The 16,959-nt window shown below is 55.8% G+C and overlaps 1 protein-coding gene across 1 annotated transcript in view; it reads left to right on the forward strand.

Annotated features, from left to right (window-relative positions):
* EPHA8 (EPH receptor A8) overlaps positions 1–1,957 on the forward strand; it is a 52,984-nt gene extending 51,027 nt beyond the window's left edge. Inside the window, exon 17 of the mRNA XM_075437273.1 lies at positions 686–1,957. Coding sequence (XP_075293388.1) covers positions 686–800 — 115 coding nt within the window. The 3' untranslated portion in view covers positions 801–1,957. The remainder of the gene's footprint in view (positions 1–685) is intronic.
* The last annotated feature ends 15,002 nt before the right edge of the window (positions 1,958–16,959 follow it).

Here is a 16,959-nt window from a genome sequence, read left to right on the forward strand (position 1 = left end):
TCCCTTGGTGTTAGCATTAGTGCCAGGGCTGGGAACAACCTCTCCTGCCTCTGAGGAGACTTGTCCCCTGTCGCAAGGCATGGAGCTGCCAGGCAGTAGCTCCTGTGGCTGGGGAAGGATGTGACAGTGCACACTTTGGTCAAGGTGTGGCAGGTAGAGAAGGAGCCAGTGGAAGAGAAGATGGAGAGACGCAGGCAGAGGGCTGTCGTGTGCATTGATCTGGGGCTGTTCTTGGGGCCTTTGCTGTGGGATTGAGCTGATACTGATCCTCGTTTTGCATGCATATCGGGGAAGCTTTGGAGTGGGGAAGGCTCATCATCTGTCCATCTTTCTGACTCGGTTATCTGAGGTCATCTTGCTAAAACTGAATCCAATTTCAGAGCATTGATCTTGTCACCTACTAGCCTGTCAGGAGTGATCCCCCTCCTGCTCCTGCTCCCCCAGGGCCTGTCACAGCAGCCCTGTCAGGATGATGTGCCCAAGTGAATGGCAGCCTCTCTGTCTCTGCGAGGATGCCCATGGACCCTCAGCAGCAGCAGCCTTGTGCTGGTGGGCAAGTGGAGACGAGTAAGGCATGGGGTCCTGGGCTGGTCCATGGGATGCACACACTGGGATGAGCAGTGTCTCTCTGGGGTTGGGAACAGGTCCAGCCTGGGGAATGTCTGACAGTGTCCTTGTTCTTCAGGGATGTTCGGAGTTTGGGCATCACCATGATGGGCCACCAGAAGAAGATCTTGAGCAGCATTCAAGCTATGAGGTCCCAGCTGCTGAACACAAATGGTCCCAGGAGGCATCTCTGATCACCTGCTTGGCAGACCCGCATCGGGCGTTCCTTAACACTTACCCTGGCAAAGGGGCAGCAGGGTGGTGAGCAGGAAATGGGGCCCCAGATCAGGACCTGGAACCCCACCAGCATCTCTCTGATTTCAGCGTCAGTGGAAATGTGGCTTTCCAGATACCTCGATGGTCCTGCTGCTTCCTTCCTCCATCTGAAGGGGGGAGCAGCCTTCCAAGTGGGCTAGGGACATGTCATGTCTCTCTCCATCCTCTACTCTGTCCCCATGGGACTGGGGGTCTCCACACAACTATGCAGGACAGGTGGTAACCCCTTCACACAGCGGGATGGCCCCAGCTGCACCTGCAGATGGAGGGGTATCAGACTCAACAGCAATACCAGGAGCAGTGGGACTGGGCTTGCCATGCCACGCAGCTCCTTTGGATCTGACAGCTGGGGAGTTTGTTGGATCTCTGAACTGAGAAGGGCCCCACAGGCTGCCACACAGGAGATGGCCTCGGTCCCAGTACCTCCCAGTTCCAGTGTACTCCAGCCTGGACCTCCTGAACTGCACCAGCCTGCAGGTGACTTCATGGTCCACCTCTACCAAGCTCAGGAGGGCAGGGAACAGAATACAAGGTGGCAGTGCCTGGAATGACTGGCTCTCCATGCAGAGGAGACTTCCCCAGCATGGAGGAGAGGTGGCCAGCGTCTGTTATCTGGAGCCTCAAGAAGCCCCAGGGTGCTGCAGGCAACTCTCCACCTCTTGAACCCACCAGCAGTGCTCCTCTCCGGATCCAATACAGGCATCCTGGGGCAGCCCGGGCACTTTTTCTAGGGCCACAAGCTCAGGGTTCTCCCCCAGCAGAACAACCATCCTGACCTCCCCCAGCGCTGTACCAGAGTAGAGAGGAGTGGGAGAGCTTGCTCCCATCTCACATGATGGAGAGGTAGAGACATTCTGCCAAACAATTTTTTCTTATATTGCCCTAGAGAAATCCAAGAGCTGTCCCATTACTACACAGCCTGCCTGCCCCCAGGGCTGCTGCATCATCTGCAGAGGAGGAGTCCTACGGCTGGGGATGGGACCTCTGGGCAAAGAGGGTCATCAGCACTACCCAGCTGGTGAGCCCAGTGCCTGGGAGGTTGGCCTTTCCTCCACAGGAGCATCTTTTATGGCGAGCTGGCCTGGTGCGGAGCAGTGGCCTCCAAAGACTTGTGCAGAAGGTCTGAGAGGCTGAGCTGGCTGCAGAGATGCAGATGTGACGGGGAGGGGGGGGCAGGCTCTGGGCTGGGAAGGTTTCTTTTGGGTGTAAATACAATTCTTATGGGTTTGGGAACTGTTCTACTGAAATACGATGTGAAGTACACGAAAATGGTCTCAAAGCACAGAAGCCTGTCATGGGGCTGAACTCACTGCAAAAAAACCCGCTGGGAGTGTGGCTGGGGGGGGGGGGGGAGCTGCTGGAGAAGGAGAAGTGCTGGAGGGGAGCCACGCTGACTGCCAGGGACCAGCCTGGCCCACAGCACCCTGTCCTTAGCACTGGCACAGTAAACCCAGCATCACTCCAACGCGGGTACTGGTAGGATATGGCCTAAGGTCTGTTCCTCCCAGTGCTGTTTGGGCACAAGGCGGGTGGGGGGAGGGTTAAAGCCATTTTTCAGCTGCAATAATCTTGACTAAACTGGCCTTTCTGGGGCTGGCTTAGCTTTGCATCCAGGGCACTCACGTCCCGATGGATTCTCTGACTGTGGCGGGCACTTTACTTCTTCCTATGGAAGCTCTTCGTAACGGGGGACAGACGCAATGTGTTGTTTAATTTGTATTGCACCCTGTGTCCTGCACTGAGACCTGTCACACACCCACCCTGCAGTCAGAGGCATGATGGAGGTCAGTCCAAGCCCTGCGGCACGGGACGGTGGGTGTTGGCCGTGTCCTCTCTTCCCAACATTTGGGACTCCCCCGAGGGTGAGTCCACCCTGGAGAAACTGGGGAGGGCAGAGGTCAGGCCAGTGCCACGGACCTGTGTCCTTGGGGTTTGCTGGGCAGCCCTGGTAATGTGGGCTGCAGGATCTGAGGTTGGGAGCTGCCAGATGGCCCCTTTCCAGGTGGTTCATGGGTCAGATCCTGCAGCGTGGGGTCATTGGTCTGCTCCTGGCTGTGGGGATGGTGGAGCAGGGTTTGCCTTTTATGTTCAGAACGTTCACCTCCTCCTGGACAATAAAACTCCTTCTTCCATCTCCTTGCCTGTTATTGTCCCTGTGCTGCAGAGAGCTGCTTCACCTCCTTCAGAGAGCATGGGGGCCTCCATGGATGCTTCACAGGCACAGCGGGGCCAGCACAGGGAAGACCAGCTAGCCACCACTGTCCTCCACTCCAGAAGGTCTCCCACACCTGAAGGATGTTTCCCTGGGGAGCCAGAGTGTCTATGGAGTTGGCCCATGAGTGCAGGGAAGGGCCAAGAACCTGATCGTTCATAGGGTCCCTGCAGGGGGACCACTGTGCTGCGGGCTAGGAGAAGCCCCCCAAAACCACTGAGTCATTACTACATAGGGCAGGAGATCATTCAAGCACAGGAGACATTGCATGCAGAGGCTCCTCTGAACCTCGAGGGTCTCTTGCAGGTTTGCCCAGACTCAGGCTTACCCTCTCCTGGAAATTCAGGAATTGATAAAATAAGCAAAAAAAAAAGCCCCAGTAAAACCTCAGCCCTTGTCCTCTGAAGTCTGAGCTGGAGTACGCTGTAGGTGGGCTTGCAAGACCCTGCTTGTAGGCATTTAGCCGTGGTTCCAGCTGCCCTCCAGTGAAGGATTTACCAGCATATGAGTTTCAGGGACAAAGAACAAAGACAACACCAGCATTTACAGGAGAGAAGCGTATTTTTCTTGCCATATAAAACCGAAAAGGCAGCACACCACAGAGCAGGACTGACTCCACATCCCTGCCTGCTCGCATCCCCCCAGCCTTCGGAGCCCTTCAGGGATGGAGAAGACCCTTCCCAGGCAGCGCAGCTCTGCTCCGCATCCCCGCTGTGGGGAAAGCCCAGCCTGGCTCCCCCCAAGCTGCCCCCAGGCACCCCAGACCTCCTTGCTCCAGCAATCTGCCTGCTATCAAGTCATCCTGCCAGCCCTGTCCAGAGAGTCCTTCCCTCCAGCCCCCCCTTTTCATCGTTGCCCCCTTTCCCAAAGCACCGGTGCCCAGGCTGGGCAAGCTGCTCCTGGGCAGTGTCCCCAGCGCCGAGGGTTGAGTTCACAAACGCTGCGCTCTGCGTTCCCCTTCACACACCCAGTTTCGGTGTTTGCATTTCCCATGACTGCAGGCTGCCTGTTGCTCCTGCCCTGCCCTGTCCCAGACACACTGCCTTTCCCCACCACCCCCCAGACATGGCCTTAGGCCCCACATTCCAACTTTCTAGGGAGTCTTCATCTGCCAGCGACTTCAAGAACTATGGTTGGAAGGGACCTCTGGATGTCACCTCACCCCTCCAGCTCCTTCTGCATGCATGTCCAGTGCACACACCCGTGCAGGTTCTGCTCAGACCCTCACTCCATCCTGCAGTGGAGCTCACAGTACACTGCTGGCACTGGGCACAATGAGACAGCCTGGGAATGCTGGGAAATGTCAGTCTTCACTGAGGACACAGATTTCACTAATTTATTTCAGTTATGAATAAAGCCAGCATCCACATTGTGCAAAAATGTACGTTTTCTTACATTTCTCAGTCCCAAAGCACATATTTGATCCGTGGAAAGATGGATGATGCTGGAGCCTGGCTCCTTCCCCCAGGCAGATGTGCTCAGGCAGGCTGGTGTGCGTTGCTCTGCCGGGGTGGGGGCCCGTACTCAGGGCTGCTGCACAGCTACTACAGCATCACCTTGTGAAAGACCGTGAGGACCATGCCTGGGGTATCAGCCTGCTCGCAGCCTCCGGGAAGACGAGGCAGAGTTGTGTCATTTTTAACACATCATTTCTTCACTTCTGGAAGAAATTGCCATGGAATTGCAGTCCTGGCAAGGGCCAGTCGTCAGGGGCTCCTCTGCAGGACATGGAGCCGTGTTTCCAGACCTCATGCACTGCTCTGTGTTCCCAAAGCTGAGCCCCACTGCAGGCAGTGGCTGTCTGGTCTGGCCAGGCTGGGGACAGGGCTGGTACCCAGGGATCCTGATGGCTGAGAGAGGAACCAGCTCGGCAGCAAACCCCTCATGGAGAGGACTTGGGGAACCTGTCCAGGGGAAGGAGCTGGTCAAGAGGCAAACTCTTCCATCCGAGGAGAGGTGATGGAGACTGACTTACGTAAGACAGCAAATAAACCCCTTCATGTATCAAAACAGCCCTCAGGATTTTCACACCTGCTTAAATAGCCACAAGAGACTTTTATTCCAACTTGGTCGGCGGGGAGCTGGTCTTTACCTGGTACAATAGATTTTGTTTTCTAGTCACACCCAATATTTGCCCAAGCTACCAAGAAGTCATCTCCGAAGCATTTAATTTACAGCTGTCCAGGCCAAATTTGGCTGTGTCATTAGCAAGTGAGGCTCTGCGAGCTTCGTGTGCCTGGAGGTGGCAGTCTGGACTAGCAGAGCACCTGCCAAGCCCTGCATGGAGCCACCCGTCTTTGCTCTGCACCCACGCTCGGCTTGTGCCAACTTGATGCAGGTTTGCAGGGGTCAGATGCACTCTCTGGATGGTGTTAACAGATGGTGAACTCTGCTTCGTATTTACTGATATGATTCCTGTCTGATCACATACCAGCTTCGTCTGCCAAGGAAAGCTGTATTCCCAAACCACCTTCTCTCTCTGCTTTTAGCACAATTGTGTAGTATCATGTCCAAGCAAATTACTCAGGATAACCTGACGTGAGATAGAAATATCATCCACAGCTGCTGTTTTAACTGTTTTAACCCTTGGAATGGTTGGGGGTTAAGTTCGGCATGGGCTTTGAAGTATCCCATAGGTCACGTCTTGGAAGCCACCATCAAGGAGTGAGATAGCAGCACAGCTCATCCCAGGATGAAGAAGGCTGACAGAATTGCCTGCTCTGCAGTCAGGGCAGGGTCTCCCCATCTCGAGTAAGCTGGGCTTGGGGAGCGATGAGTCAGGGCTGCAACAACCTTGACGTCTGCTGCAGGGACTGGGGACATGGGACAGGCTTCAGGGCAGAAATGCAGGTCTCGGATTATGAGGTCTCCTTCCAAGCAGTTGCCTGTTGCCCTGAGTGGGAAAAGAAGGAAACAGATGGCACTCCACCACCTGCCTTGCAAAGGTGCCTTCCTCTCCCCACTGGGTGTAAAAGGGAACCTGGACCGATCAGCCCGAATGACCTCCAGCTGCATGACACGTGTCCCACCCCTGCATCCAGGGCGGTCCCACCGGCCCGTGGGATGCAACCCAAAGCATCTCACTCAGAGGTGAGTGCCAGGCGATCCCCAGACACACACAGTCCGGCTTCTTGGGGACCTGTGGCCCACCCCACCACCACCGATGGACCTGGGATGTGTGCTTCTTCTGTACAACACATGAGCAATTGCACCTGCTCTTCTGAGCAGGCTGTCAAACATCCACAATCTCCAGACAAACAACAGAGCCTTTCAAATTTCCTGGATGAAAACTCCTGGCAGTCGTGTCCTGGGAAATCCCAGTGCACAGTTGCTGCATCTCCTGCTTATGCTGGTCCTTCCGGAAGGGAATTGCAGACCACCTGCAGGTACCAGAAAGATTTCTGTGTGCAAAGCTGGCAAAACGTCCCTTAACAGTGTGCTGCTTGTTCTTGGAAGTCAAAAAAAAGCAAGAATTTTTTTGCCGATCTGAAAAAAACTAAGGGTTTGCACTTGTGAGAAGGGCGAAGGCATTGGAACCTGTTGATCTGGATTCCCAGCCGCAGTATGTTAGAGATTTTCATTTTGCTGATGCTGAAAGACAGTAAAGTTTTTCCCAGGCACTCACTAATGTCCTCCTGAACCCAGAATCTTTCACTCAAATAGATTTCGTATTATTCATCATTTATTTAATTTCATTCCCCTCTTCCCATCTTCCTCCCACAAAGCTGTCCAGAAGAGTGGCCCTTGTAGGGAGCGGACAGTGGGATGGAGAGTGTGGGTGGGGTGGCGTTCAGCAGAGAACAGCAGATAACTTGTCCTTCCCAAACACAGAGATGGGTGCAGATTAACTGGGTGCATCAAGGCGGAGAGGCGAGGGTAAGCGGGGCAGATGATGGTGAGCACTGCTCTTCGTGCCTGGACAGGAGGCGAGGGAGCGTGGGGTGACAGAAGCAGTTTGGGTGGACGTGCTTTGCTGCACTGATGGGGCGTGAGCTTGGAGATGGATGTGTGCTGCAGCAGAGGCAGGGCACGCTGCAAAGGCACCAGGTGAGCTCCCACCTCTCAGTGCGGAGGAGAGGAGCTGGGGATGCAGGAGGGGATGGAGAGGCAGGAGTGGCAGGCGGACACCTCCCTGCCCAGCGGGACGCACCCACCCCACACGGACATGCAGCAGGGAGGGATGAAACCCCATTTAATGCTGGGCTTCTCTAAACCTGTTATCAAAAGACGAGGTTCCTCATTACAATTCCTGTATTTCTTTCACATTCAGAGCTGCCAGCGAAGGGTCAGTAGCATTTATGAAATTTTCAATTCTCACAGGTTTTGAATCTACATGTTTTTTTCTGTGTCTGAGGTGGGAGAAGATTATGAATAAAAGATTAAAATTGGAGGTCTCCAATCATTTAAGAGCAATGCAACGAGCATTTATTCCGGGAACAAGCAAGAACCAAGCACCGCTGCATTGCATACCAAAAATTAGCAGCGAACTTCAAACAGGGCCTAAACAAAAGGCTGTGGTCTTTGATGTGACTCTGCTGGGGTGTGGGGAACCTGGGGAGCTGGAAATCTCTGGGCTCTGTGGGGTCTCGAGAGCAGAGCAGCAGCTTCCCTGGCTCCAGATGCTCCAGGGGAGAGATGAGTCCCGCCGGCTCCATTGATGCTTTTCCATCGCTGAGCCCTGCTGTGAGGCGTCAGCATCGTACAGGAGCATCTTGTGCAGGAGATGGGGCTCTTCAAGAGAGAGTGGAGGGATGGGTGGTGGGAAAAGGAGGGCAGCTAGGACAGATTTGGGTGAACTAGGATGTGGCTGAGAGACTTGGGTAGAGCTGAGATGGGGGAGGAATTGGGATGAGCTAAGCAGCACGGCAGAGCCAAGGTAGATTGGAGTGGAGCGGGAGCTGAAATGAGAGGCCAGGGCAAGCCATGCCTGGTGTGGGAAAATGCTTTTCATGACTAGAGATGATGGCTTATTGAGTATGAGCTTTGCAAAGTCAAAACAAAAAAGCTCTAGCAACGTCTTTGGCTTCTCTGCTCAGAGAGATGAAAACAGGGCAGGACTTGCTGGTGCGTGGCCCTTTCTCTGGCCGTGGGCGCATTTCTGTGCATGTTCTCACCGCGCTCAGATCTTACCCCTCCAGCCCACCGGTCCTTTGCCCACATCCCCTCTTTCCAGGTGGCACCAGACATCTGCGTTTGCAGTCGCCTGGGATTACCTGTTCAGAGAGCTGCGGTGGCTGGTGCTGGTGAGGAGGGAGGCTGATGCCTGTGGTCAGGAGAGGCTGGCAGGACCCCAGCCATGCACAGCAAGGACACGCCACATCCCTGGAGGGGTCGGAGGGGAGTACGGTGCTATGGGACAACCTGATCTGTGACAGGTGACAGCCACACCGAGAGCGTGACGCTGGATGGGACAACCCAGAGGCCCCGTCCACCAGCCCTGCTGGATCCTGTGAAATTTCCGGGCAGTGAAATATCTCTAAGCAGCAGATTTCAGGAATAAATGCCGTACATAAAGGACTGAGATGTTACAATACAGCTTTCCAAGACATTTCCAAGCCTTTCACCTCTTACCAGCAAGGGCCTGGTGATGCAGTCGTAGGCAGCATCTCCCCGCAGCCTGTACCTGTCCTGCATCTCAGTTCCCCTCCCGGAGCTGCGGTGGGCTTCAGCCAAATGTGACAGAGGACGGCGAGCGAGGAGGAGCTCGTGTTTCTACAGGCTTCATGGAAAATAGATGACAGCCGGGGACAGAGCGTGCGATGTAGCAGTGCCCCGGCAGACAAGACGGTGGCAGCCTTAGCTTGCATCTACATGTGTCCAGAAGAAGGCATGAAAGAAGGACGTGTGACAGCTCCCTGTCAGCAAGCTCTGCTCCAAGCTCGCAACGAGCCCCGAGACACTGTCCTGAATTAAAATGCCCCTGAGACTACCTGTAGCTCAAGTGCTCCGGTTTTCCATACCTTACCCTTGTCCCCCGCTCTCCTGACACTGTGTCTTCAGCTGCTCCCCGAAAGCATCCCACCACTTCTCCTTCACCTTCCTCCCGGGCTCCCCTGGGCTGGTCCTGCAGCCTGCTGAGGGCAATGGGCAGGGTGGTGAAGCATCCTAAGTGGTGAGAGGGACTCATGGTGCTCATAACCACGGGTTACACTGGGTTTCACCAGCCTGCCTGTGTCCTCTGAGCAAGGCCGTGCCCAAGGAGGACTGCTGTGATGGGGACAATGTGTTGTCTGCAAGAGGGCGGAGCACAGAGATTCTTCCTGGGAAAATCAGAGTCGCAGCCTCTTTGAAATTCCCTGCACACACATCCCGGGGAGGCAGGAGGGGCACTGAGCTGGGGGGAGACTGGGTCTTTGTTTTCTCCCTGCAGAGTGCCTGTCAGAGATGCCCACCTCCGGGAGGACAGGATGGACAGCTGGACGTGGCTGGGCTGAACAATGCTCGTGGTGGGCTGCGGGGAGCTCCCTGTGCTTTGAGAAGCCCTCCGGCATCGGTGCTGACAGCCGCGGCCGCCAGCTCTCTGCCCTCACAAAGCAGCATCTTCAGTTTGATCCTCTCCCAGGACTGCTCCCACCACTGACAAAGTCTCTTCCTTAGCTTTGGCGCATCCCATTTTAGCAGCCAGGCCCCTGAGGGAGCTCCTTGGCATGGGGACTCAGTCCTGCCCTCAGGGCAGAGCCCTCCCTGCCCACCCTTCGCGGGTTGAGCATCCCCAGGCTGGCCCTGCTCCGTGCTCAGGGCTCCCATGCAGCCTGGTGAAAACTTTACTCTCTTAGCCTGTAACTGTGGGAGAAGGGCTGGGGTGATGAGCAAGCTGTTAGTGGTGAAATGGAGCGGTTCATGTTGCTGGGCCTGGCCCACCCCCAGTTCTCCTCCAGCCTGGCTGAACAGCCTTGGGCAGACACGTGGGTCTGTGCCAGCTGCATCTCTCCGGTGCCTTGCATCCTCTTTTTTCTCGCTTGATTTTCCAAGCCTGCTACCATGTCTCTATTCACATTTACTTTTCAAGCCTCTCTAAATTCTCCGTACGTTGCAAGGTGGGGCATTTAAGAGTGGTTGATGAAGGGGACACAACATCACAGGCGGCTTGAGGTACACAGGGTGGGCTCATGGGACCAGCTGGGATGAGATTCCCCAGTTTTTGAAGTTGTTCAGTGTCCGTGGGAGACATTTGTGGTGACAGCCCCCAGGTCTTGCTCCTGCCAAGTGGCTGTCTCTCTCTGAGCCTCTATTTTTGTGTAGGTGCTGGGAGCTAGAGTGTAAGACAGGAGAACAAATCCAGGCAGACATATCATAAGTTTACAGACTCCACAGTAAGAGGACATAGGCAAGGCTCCATCTGGAGATGCTGTGCAGGAAATTGCTAGCATTTTTCCTTGTTTGCCCCAAACCCTCCTTTTCCCTGTTGCGGTTTCAGGATCTTCCCTTGTGGGTGGAGGCAGAGACACAAACCTGCAGCTTGTGGGGGCCAAGACAGGTACATCTGCCCTGGGCCACCTCCGGGAGGTTGGGTTTGCCTTCAGGTGAGCCCCTTGGTGCCGTAGGCTGCGTGTGGGAGTGCTGGTCCTGAGGTCCAGACCCCTCCTCGTGCACAGGTCCCACCGTGGGACCTCCTTCCCCACACTGCTGGGCGATGCAGGACGCTGCCTTACACCCCAGCCCCGCGGCAGACCTGGAGCCTGTCGGGTTCCATCAGTGTCTCACCCTTTCATTCATCAGCCCGGAGCATTTCAGCATCCTCTGTGGCCCTGGGAGGACGGTGAGGGGTGCCACAGTCGCGTGGCAATCGCTGACCAGCCCCAGCCTCAGTGACTGCTGCTGCCAGTCCCTCCTTTTCTCTTCTCCCATGGTGGCATTGCTCTGTTTCTTCAAGGCTCGGTTACCCCTGAGCCTGGATCAGCCACGTTCCTGCCTCCACATCTTCCTGGGGCAGGACAGATCTTCTTCGGGGAGGAGGTGTCCTCCCTGCTAGTGACGCTCCTGGCACCACAGAGCTGGGGCGAGCTGCTTGGGAATGCCTCCAGCCTCTGTGTTTCGTGCTGAAGCGTCTCATCAGTTTTAGATGGAAAGTTTTGGGAGTCCAGGAGACGTCTTCTGGCTGAAAGCAGGGTGCAGGACAGGCAGTCCCAGCTAGCCAGCAGTGTCTGTGGGTGCAGGGGGGTGCAGGACCCCTCAGTTTTTTCACTGGCATCTGCCTGCCCTCTGGTTCTGGAGACTGTACCACCAGTCTGGCCACAGCAGGCAGCCCGTGCCCTCCCAGAGTGCAGCCCCAGCAGCCAGGACATCTGGCCTGTGGCCACGTCATGCTTCACAGAGGGCAGAACCCACCAGCTGCCACAGAACCACGTGAGGATCTCTGAACTGCTGCTGTTTTTTGTCCTCCTGACAAAGCTGATGGGCTCAGAGGAGGGGTGGAAGCAAGGCAGGGAGGGTAGGGTGATGGGATGGGTGGAATGTCCTGCAGACACCCATAGGTTGCTCTGAGCCAGCACCAGTGATATCTCCACCAAAACCAGTTGCTTCTCCATGCTGGGTCCCTGAGCCATGTGAAAGGCCAAAGCAGAGAGTGCTGTTTGGAGATGGAAACTGGACACAGGGAATGGAAAGGCAGCAGGCTCTCCCCAGTGACAGGCTCACCAGCTGCTACCAGATGGTGTGCTGGTCTGGGCATGCTGGGGTTGGGCACCAGCAAAAGGCCAAGTCTCTGGCGTTAAAATGGGGGCTCCAAGAGCACTGGAGGTGGCTGCCCGCCCATTTGCCTGGCTCCCAGCTTACCTGTCCTTCAGTCCTCCTGTTATCTCTTCCTACTCGTCAGCCTTAGAATCATTAATGTTGGAAAAGACCTCTAAGATCATCAAATCCAACCATCAACCCAACACTGCCAAGCTTCCTTGGCTTGCTCTGAGTTCTGTCAGTGAAATAGATGAGGACAAGGAAAGGGACTTAATTTGTCAGTGAAAATTGTTTAATTCCCTGGTACATCTTCTGGCTGTTACATATGAAGAAATGCAAGGGATACTCTGGGGGTTCCCCTGGAAAGCACTCAGAGGAGCTACACCTCACAGCCATAATCATGGCCATCCTCAGCGCTCCTGCACATGGTCAGTTTTCTTCTTGGGCAGAGGAGGAAAACAAAACCAGACAAAATAAATGTTTGTAAAAGGAAAAGGACTCTCGGTTGATCTGCTTCACCATCTGCAAGGGTTGCAGCACCACTCACCCACGGTGGGAATGTGGGAGACTTTGTCATGGCATCTTCTGTGCTCCTGTGACAGAGTGTGAAATCCAGACCCAGCCGCTTTAGGCAACTGTTGCTCCTTCTCTGTAACCTTTGGAGAAATTAATGCCAGGGGTCTAACGAACTGTCAGCTGATGGTCTTCGTCTGAGTGCAATTCCTGCCATAGTTTGGGGGCTATCTGGAGTGTCACATTGGCTGCCACCCCTAGGGAGCAGGGGACAAGAGGAACTCATGGAGAGGGCTTCCATCAGCCTTCCTTTCCCTGCACGTCTCCCTCCACCGTCCCTGCTGGGAGTTGTGCAGCAAAGTACCCCACACCGCTGCTCGCGTCCCCTCGCTGTCGCAGCAGTGACCTTGGCTCAGCTCCTGCCGTCGGCTGAGGAGCCTGTCTGCGGTCTGCTTCTCCTGCACCGGCAGCAGCTCTGTGCAGCCTGCTGACAGGACCTGCACCCTGCTCCCCCATACCACAGCAGCAGGGTCTTTGGCAGCTCTTGCAGACAAAGGCAAAACCCCTAAAGAGATGCTTTTGGGGGACAACCAGTCCCTAGTCACTGTCTGCCATGGGTGCTCTCTCCCCTCATCTTGCAGGTCATGACCAGTTGGGCTTCCCTGGCCTCCCACCCACCACTGGCAGCACTGAGGAGCAACTGCCCCACAACCAAGGGCCAAGAAAAGCCTCCAGCAGCCGTGGCAGAGATGGAGCAAAGCCCCATGCGACCCGCTTTCTTTGCTGACCTTCAGAGGCTGGAACCTGAAGGCAGGTGAGCGCTGACTTGAGCTTACCTGGGAGATCACAGGCTCGCTGGCAAGTCCCAGCCACCGTCCCACACCTCAGCCCGTGTGCAGCTCAGCCCTTGGTTCCCCTCTCCCCTGGCCTCCCCCCACGGTTCTGGGGTCCTACCCACGCTGGGCAGGGCTTCCCCACCTTTTGCACTGGCCTTTATCTTGCTGAAGTGGAGCAAAGCATGAAAAATGAATGAGCTGCCGCGGCCTGTCGCGTGCTGCTGGGCTGGACCCTGATTCGATTAGCGCTGATGTTTCTTTCATGAGCGAGAGGCTTTCTCCTCTCCGAAGCTCTTTGCTGCAAATGCCGAGCTCAGTCACGGAAGCAGACGGCTGATTAACCACCCGCTGCCTGCCGCTGCTCCTGCCTGCTGCTCCTGCCTGCCTGCCGGCCGTCCACTCCCTCCCTCCTGTCCCTGTCCTGTCCCTGTCCCTGCCCGCCATCCCCTGCCACCTCCTGCCACCCTGGAGCAAGCCCCACCACCTGCAGCCTGGCTCTGGCTACTGCCGGCATCTGGCTTCCCCCCTCGCCGCGATGCTTCCCACGCCAGCGCAGAGCTGGTCTCACGACGTGGCGGGGCTGGGTACGGCCAGGCACGGGGCAGCACCACTCAGGGAAGAGGTGGTCAGACCCTGGCCAGCGTGGAGGCTACGAAGGCGAGCAACCGGGTACCTCCTGCGCAAGGGATGCGGCTTCGGCTTCTGCAGGGTCGGCTCCCCAGCAGGCTGATAAACGCTCTCTCTCCAGCAAGGTCTTGATGATTTTCCTAATGACCAGGCCTGCAGAATAAGCCTGGCTCCTGAGAATTCAGCTGGGTTATTTCAGGCAGCTAATTGTACCTAGCAAGGACGTTCCTACCGTTCAAATTTTCCCTTTATCTGGGACAACGTGAGCGCTAACGGGCTTCCCCAGAGCTGCTCCGTGGGGCAGGGAGAAGGGGGCACAGCAAAGGTCATGGTACGTCTGTCTCTCTCTCCGTCCCTTTGTTTTTGTCAGGTAACCTTGAAGCTGATCTGTACCATCAGCTTTAGAACTTTGTGCATCCCAACTTGCCTCAGCTTGCTTTGTGCAGTAGCAGCCGTTCCTCCCTGGCTCCGTCCGCACGCACAAGCACATGGCTTACGCTCGGTGGGAACTCGGTTGTCTCTTTCTGACACGAGTGGCTGCAGGAGGCATCAAAGTCAGAACTTTGTACAAAATTAAATGCTTGAGTGTCTGGAAAGGGCTGGGTGATTTTGCAGCTGAAAACTTTCCCTCTGCCTTTTGCATCCCTGAATTGCATCTGTGCTGTTAATCATGTGTGTGCGTAAAATTTCCCGGGCAGTACTGGTGGGGGCCAAAAAATCTTCATCTGTGAGGATTTTCAGCTCTTAGTTGGCCAAGGGCAGCCTGGTCTGACTTTGAAGTCAGCCGTCCTTGGAGCTGGGTGCTGGACCCCTCTACACTGCCCCGGTGAGGCTTCATCTGGAGTATTGTGTCCAGTTCTGGGCTCCCCAGTTCAAGAAAGATGAGGAGCTACTGGAGAGAGTCCAGTGAGGGCTACGAGGACGAGGAGGGGACTGGAGCATCTCTCCTGCGAGGAGAGGCTGAGGGAGCTGGGCTTGTTCAGCCTGGAGAAGGCTGCGAGGAGACCTAATAAATGCTTATAAATATCTGCAGGGTGGGTGTCAGGAGGATGGGGCCAAGCTCTTTCCAGTGGTGCCCAGCGACAGGACAAGGGGCAATGGGCACAAACTGAAGCAGAGGAAGTTCTCTCTGAACATGAGGAAGAACTTCTTCCCTCTGAGGGTGACGGAGCCCTGGCCCAGGCTGCCCAGGGAGGCTGTGGAGTCTCCTTCTCTGGAGATATTCCAGACCCGCCTGGACAAGGTCCTGTGCAGCCTGCTGTGGGTGACCCTGCTTGGGCAGGGGGTTGGACTAGATGACCCACAGAGGTCCCTTCCAACCCCTACTATTCTGTGATTCTGTGATTCTGTGACTGAGGACCTCCAGAGAGCCCTTCCAACCTCAATCTTTGGCTGAGCCTTGTTTCGTGACAGCCATGGCTTTCATGAGGCTTGGACCCTCCAGGCTGTGTGTTTTTGCTCTTTTCCTGCTGGAACAATCCAGTCCATCCTCTCTGCTGTTCCTTTGCTCTGGGAAAAGCTCTGTCTTTTCTTGCATATGGATTTCAATCGCAGCTGCGCACCGCCTCCTCTGTTCCCACCCAGAGTCTCACTGATCTTCACCAGGCGCAATTCAGATGATGGTGCAGTTAGCTCCAGAGCTAATTTTTCTGTCTGATGTGACTTCTTGGGTGCAGTCTGAGAAATGGCAGAGGCACCATTAACATGGGTAGATGCCATACGCCAGCTCCCTGTGCCTCCCCTTAGCCAAGGGCATGGGGGTTTCCATGCTCTTCTGCCCACGCTCTGAGGGGAATCATAGAATCATAGGTTGGAAAAGACCTCTAAGATCATTGAATCCAACCATCCACCCAACACCACCATTCCTATTAAACCATATCCTGAAGTGCCACATCTACATGTTTTTTTAACACCTCCAGGGATGGGGACTCCACCACCTCCCTGGGCAGCCTGGTCCAGTGCCTGACCACTAAGCAACCTGAAGCAACGTGGTGGAGCAGGAACGGCCTCCAGTGCGTGACAGCTATAAGCCAGTCTGCTGAAATAAATGGAGCAGTGACGGGCCAAGAGTTGAAACAGCGTGAAGCAGACTAAATGCGCTGACTTCAGAGCGTCGGCCTCCAAAGGACTGACCCAGTTCTCACCCCCGAATCCCACTGCCTCCCCTGCCCTGGGGCAGCTGGTTTTGGGAGCACATCACCGCTTCGGGAGAGCCTGGGCTGTGCCGACGGACACAGCCCTTCCCTGGCAGCAGCCCTTGCTGCCTGCCTGCCCGCCCGGCGGGTGGGCTGCCTGCTGAGATGACGCTTCCAGACTCTTTCCGCTGCTCTGCCCTTGCCTCCAAAGGCAGGGATGGAGGCAGGCGGCGGCGAGCAGCGATCCCGCGGCCCCGGGGAGCACTTGACACGCGATTCCTCTCGCGCAGACAGCGCTTTACACGCTATTGCTGGCACAACACAGCGAGCGGCCGGGGGTTGCTCTGGCACACGCGCTCTCCCTTGGAGCTCTCCAGGCTTGTCCTTGTCCCTGAAGGCACTGGGTGCTGCTCTGGCAGAATGAGTGGTCTGCGGTGGTCAGAGCCCTGGGGAGCGGTGGCAGAGCCGGCTCATGACCCTGCCTCCACTCCCTCTACTCTGCCTGCCTCTGCCCCTCCACTCCCCACTGCCTGGCTGCCCCAGGACACTGGTGAAGCCTTGGTGGGGATGGGGATGGCCTTCCCCCTACGACATCCACTGGGCTGGAGTTACTGGTGGGAGATACAGGGCAATCTGATCATCCCAGCCATAGCAAGCAATTAACCACCCTGCCCCACCAGCCCAGTATGCATAAGAGATTTTTTTTCAAACTGAATTTATCGTTCTTGGCCCTTGTCACAAGGCTTTATCACCTGTCTCGGTGTTCTCCCAGGTCTAGCTGACAGTGCCTGGCACTCCCATGGGCCAATATCAACGGTGCAAATCCAGCCCCTTCCTGCACTGGTTACAGTGGTCCTGCCCTGGAAGGTCTCTGCTTACCCTGCAGCTCCTTCTGGTCCCTCACGCATTCTGCCATACGCAGCCTGAGGGGTGACCAGACCCTGTGTGGTGTGATGGGGTGGGTGATAACACCTCCAGGTGTTCCTAAATCCTGGGCCATTTCTCCAGCTCCACTTCAGTTTGGGGCCATTTACATGCACAGAGGGATCCGTATGTTTTTTCCTCTATGCATTCATCTGTG

Source organism: Opisthocomus hoazin, chromosome 16 (genome assembly GCF_030867145.1).
Source record: "Opisthocomus hoazin isolate bOpiHoa1 chromosome 16, bOpiHoa1.hap1, whole genome shotgun sequence".
Classification (NCBI taxonomy): domain Eukaryota; kingdom Metazoa; phylum Chordata; class Aves; order Opisthocomiformes; family Opisthocomidae; genus Opisthocomus; species Opisthocomus hoazin.